Below are 5,045 nucleotides of genomic sequence, written 5' to 3'. Positions count from 1 at the left end.
TAACTCACACCAGAACTCAGATGGGATTGTTGTGTCTTCTGATGATTCTATTTCTCTGATTGATAAAGGTGTTTGTGGCGTTGAAGTGGTTCTGTGGGTGCTGTACATGACGCGGCCGCTAGAGGGAGGTACAAGTCAGTGTACACGCCCGCGAGCCCTTTTATTCTGTTTTATTTCATCTTTAACATCGAAGTACTTTACAGAAATTATTTAAAAATCGGTCGGTATTGCCCAAACATTTCAATGAATGAATAAAAAATATATGAATACTAAATAAATAAATAAATAAATACAAAAAAATCATGTTATTCTGCTGCTGATTAGACATTTACTAAGGTGTTCCTGATAAAAACTCCTTATAACAGCTAATTGTTCTGATGTTGGGAAGTTTTTGTACACGATCTTTGATTTATTTTAATAATTGTTTTAATTGATAATTTTTGTACTGTAAAGAAGTCGAAATTTAGTATTTAACAAATAAATACAAATTAATGATATCAAACTAGCCGCTGTGCAAGAAGCCACTGAGTAATGCATGGCCAAGTTATTCTGTACTGTTGCCATGACGATGATGTCACACAGCAACAACGTTCCAACATTCCAACTATTATTATTATCATTATTATTATTATTATTATGCAGTTGCTCAATTCGTACGCAAATTAGCAGCTGACGTTAATGATTGTTCTCTAATAAAATAAAGTGAATGATTCAAATATAAGGTGCAGTTGTTGCAGTACTTCCAGACGCCACACGAGGCGCAGCCGCTCTCCAGCCGACTGCGAGCGGAAGTGAAGAAGTCGTTGCCATGGCAGCGGATGTGTGTACGTGTTAGCCTCGGAGCTAACGGAAGCTAAAGCCCGAGACACGGCGGATGTTTGAGAGGAATAAAGCCTGAACATGGTGAGCGCGGACAGACGCAAGACCGGGACTAAACCAGGACTAAACCGGGACTAAACCGGGACTAAACCAGGACTAAACCGGGACTAAACCAGGACTAAACCGGGACTAAACCGGGACTAAACCAGGACTAAACCGGGACTAAACCGGGACTAAACCAGGACTAAACCGGGACTAAACCGGGACTAAACCGGGACTAAACCAGGACTAAACCAGGACTAAACCGGGACTAAACCAGGACTAAACAAGGACTAAACCGGGACTAAACCAGGACTAAACCGGGACTAAACCAGGACTAAACCAGGACTAAACCGGGACTAAACCAGGACTAAACAGGGACTAAACCGGGACTAAACCGGGACTAAACCGGGACTAAACCGGGACTAAACCAGGACTAAACCGGGACTAAACCGGGACTAAACCAGGACTAAACCAGGACTAAACAAGGACTAAACCGGGACTAAACCGGGACTAAACCAGGACTAAACCAGGACTAAACAAGGACTACACCCGGACTAAACAAGGACTACACCCGGACTAAACCGGGACTACGCCAGGACTAAACAAGGACTAAACATAGATGCGACTAATGAATATTTACACGTCACAACGAGTATCTATATTTTTTAACACATTTTAACCAATTAAAGTTTGAAAAATGGAGATTTAAGGCTTCTAGATTGGGAATATTGCAATAATTTAAACAAATCAAACTGAAACCCTTTGGAAACGGCCGGTTTTTGGTGACAAAAAAGTGAAATTAATATTTTTCTCTTATAATTGGTAAATAAAGTGTTGCCTAATTGTGTTTGTGGCATTTCTTTTTTATTCCAAATAGAGCCGTATATTTAAGGCCATGATTTATCCCAGAAAAGGCTGATTGACTGAAAACAAAAGAGTTTTTTTACGTTTCTTGTGCCCAGATTATTGACAAAAAGAATAAATGCAGAACTTTTCAAATGTTTCTGCTCAATTTCTCAATAATGATAAGGATTTAATGTAAAACGTGCTGCTGTCGTTGTCTTAAAACTGTCTTTGTCTTAAAACTGTCTTTGTCTTAAAACTATCTTTATCCTCGTGTTTTTTCTGCAGGCGCCAAAAGCAAAGAGCAAGAAGATGACGAAGAAGCTGAAGTCGCCCGCCGTGGTGGACGCTCTGTCCACGGAGGAAATGAACAAGGACCAGGTGAGGACTGAGGACGGACAGAGGACGGACAGAGGACGGACAGAGGACGGACAGAGGACGGACAGAGGACGGACAGAGGACGGACAGAGGACGGACAGAGGACGGACAGACCTGGCTCAGACCTGGCTCAGACCTGGCTCAGACCTGGCTCAGACCTGGTTCAGACCTGGTTCAGACCTGGTTCAGACCTGGTTCAGACCTGGTTCAGACCTGGTTCAGACCTGGTTCAGACCTGGTTCAGACCTGGTTCAGACCTGGTTCAGACCTGGCTCAGACCTGGCTCAGACCTGGTTCAGACCTGGTTCAGACCTGGTTCAGACCTGGTTCAGACCTGGTTCAGACCTGGTTCAGACCTGGTTCCTGGTTCCACAGCTGGAGGAGCACATCATCCGTCTGAGGGAGGAGCTGGACCGCGAGCGCGAGGAGAAGAGCTACTTCCAGCTGGAGCGGGACCGGATCCAGGGCCTGTGGGAGACCAGCCAGAGGGACTTAGACCAGGTCCAGCGGGATCTGAACCAGAGGCGCCGGGAGCGGGAGGAGGCCGAGGAGCGCCACCGCCTGGAGACCAACGTAACTGCGGCACCACCACTCTCACTAACATGTTAAAACACCTACAAATGATAGAGTTAGACATACACTTCTTGTCCTTCTGTGTGACCTTGTGTCTCAGGTTTACAAACAGAAGCTGAAGCACGTCCTGGCGGAGCAGCACGGCGCCGTCTCTGAGCTGAAAACGGACAAAACCTCGTCCCAGAACCTGGACCACAACCAGAACACAGACCGAGAACTCAACCTGGTCCACGAGAGGAGCGGCCTACAGACCAAACTCAGGGAGAAGGACCATCTGAGCGAGAAGAGCCTGAGGACACTGCAGCTGGTGAGGGACACGTCACCTGGAGGACGTGTGTGTGTGAGGACATTTGGAGACACTTCACCTGTAGGGCGTGTATGTGAGGACATTTGGAGACACTTCACCTGTAGGACATGTGTGTGTGAGGACATTTGGAGACACTTCACCTGTAGGACGTGTGTGTGTGAGGACATTTGGAGACACTTCACCTGTAGGACGTGTGTGTGAGGACATTTGGAGACACTTCACCTGTAGGACGTGTGTATGTGAGGACATTTGGAGACACTTCACCTGTAGGACGTGTGTGTGAGGACATTTGGAGACACTTCACCTGTAGGACGTGTGTGTGAGGACATTTGGAGACACTTCACCTGTAGGACGTGTGTTTGAGGACATTTGGAGACACTTCACCTGTAGGACGTGTGTATGTGAGGACATTTGGAGACACTTCACCTGTAGGACGTGTGTGTGTGAGGACTTTTGGAGACACTTCACCTGTAGGACGTGTGTTTGAGGACATTTGGAGACACTTCACCTGTATGACGTGTGTGTGAGGACATTTGAAGACACTTCACCTGTATGACGTGTGTGTGTGTGAGGACATTTGGAGACACTTCACCTGTAGGACGTGTGTGTGTGTGAGGACATTTGGAGACACTTCACCTGTAGGGCGTGTGTGTGTGAGGACATTTGGAGACACTTCACCTGTAGGACGTGTGTTTGAGGACATTTGGAGACACTTCACCTGTAGGACGTGTGTGTGTGAGGACTTTTGGAGACACTTCACCTGTATGACGTGTGTGTGAGGACATTTGGAGACACTTCACCTGTAGGACGTGTGTGTGTGAGGACATTTGGAGACACTTCACCTGTATGACGTGTGTGTGTGAGGACATTTGGAGACACTTCACCTGTAGGGCGTGTGTGTGTGAGGACATTTGGAGACACTTCACCTGTAGGACGTGTGTGTGTGAGGACATTTGGAGACACTTCACCTGTAGGACATGTCTTACAGAAGCAGCAGGTGCAGTTGATGGACTTGATGAACGACTACGACAGAAAGGTTCGAGGTGAGATCTGATGATTGGTTCTTCTCATGGATCGCGTTCTCTGAAGCTCCTCCCCCAGGAAGTGTTCAATATAAACATAACGATTTTACTAAAATGACATAAATTCATAAACAATGGCATTATTCAATATTACTGCTCCGGTTCTGCTCTTCTGACTTAAATTTCCCCCCAATTTTCCTCAAATTTTCCACTATTTTTCAACAAGTTTTCCACCAATTTTTATTTTTATTTTTCTCAAACGTTTCACCACATGTTTCCCAACTTGTTTCTCTGTCGTTCGTCTGTCTGATCTTCTGGATGAACTTTTGGCTGATCTTTTGGTTGATCTTCGCGTTGATCTTTTGGTTGATCTTTTGGTTGATCTTCTGGATGATCTTTTGGTTGATCTTCTGGATGATCTTCTGGATGATCTTTTGGTTGATCTTTTGGTTGATCTTTGCGTTGATCTTTTGGTTGATCTTCTGGTCGATCTTCTGGTCGATCTTCTGGTCGATCTTTTGGTTGATCTTCTGGATGATCTTTTGGTTGATCTTTTGGTTGATCTTTTGGTTGATCTTTTGGTTGATCTTCGCGTTGATCTTTTGGTTGATCTTCTGGATGATCTTTTGGTTGATCTTTTGGTTGATCTTCGGGTTGATCTTCTGGTCGATCTTCTGGTCGATCTTTTGATTGATCTTCTGGTCGATCTTTTGATTGATCTTCTGGTCAATCTTTTGGCTGATTCTCTGGTTGATCTTCTGGTTGATCTTTTGGTTGATCTTTTGGTTGATCTTTTGGTTGATCTTTTGGTTGATCTTTTGGTTGATCTTTTGGTTGATCTTCTGGTTGATCTTCGGGTTGATCTTCTGGTCGATCTTTTGACTGATTTTCTGGTTGATCCTCTGGTTGATCTTCTGGTTGATCTTTTGGTTGATCTTTTGGTTGATCTTTTGGTTGATCTTTTGGTTGATCTTCTGGTTGATCTTCGGGTTGATCTTCTGGTCGATCTTTTGACTGATTTTCTGGTTGATCCTCTGGTTGATCTTCTGGTTGATCTTTTG

The 5,045-nt window shown here is 44.9% G+C and overlaps 1 protein-coding gene across 1 annotated transcript in view; it reads left to right on the top strand.

Annotated features, from left to right (window-relative positions):
- Positions 1 to 803: 803 nt before the first annotated feature.
- LOC140369209 (dynein regulatory complex subunit 4-like) overlaps positions 804 to 5,045 on the top strand; it is a 16,862-nt gene continuing 12,620 nt past the window's right edge. Inside the window, exons 1-5 of the mRNA XM_072456484.1 lie at positions 804 to 903; positions 1,993 to 2,085; positions 2,458 to 2,655; positions 2,756 to 2,962; positions 3,951 to 4,005. Of these exons, the coding sequence (XP_072312585.1) occupies positions 901 to 903; positions 1,993 to 2,085; positions 2,458 to 2,655; positions 2,756 to 2,962; positions 3,951 to 4,005 (556 nt within the window). The 5' untranslated portion in view covers positions 804 to 900. The remainder of the gene's footprint in view (positions 904 to 1,992; positions 2,086 to 2,457; positions 2,656 to 2,755; positions 2,963 to 3,950; positions 4,006 to 5,045) is intronic.

Source organism: Eucyclogobius newberryi, unplaced genomic scaffold, assembly GCF_026437365.1.
Source record: "Eucyclogobius newberryi isolate DKJ021-1_F unplaced genomic scaffold, fEucNew1.0.hap1 SCAF_20, whole genome shotgun sequence".
Lineage (NCBI taxonomy): Eukaryota > Metazoa > Chordata > Actinopteri > Gobiiformes > Gobiidae > Eucyclogobius > Eucyclogobius newberryi.
Note: the sequence above shows the minus strand (reverse complement) of the source record. Positions and strands in the feature narration are given on the sequence as shown.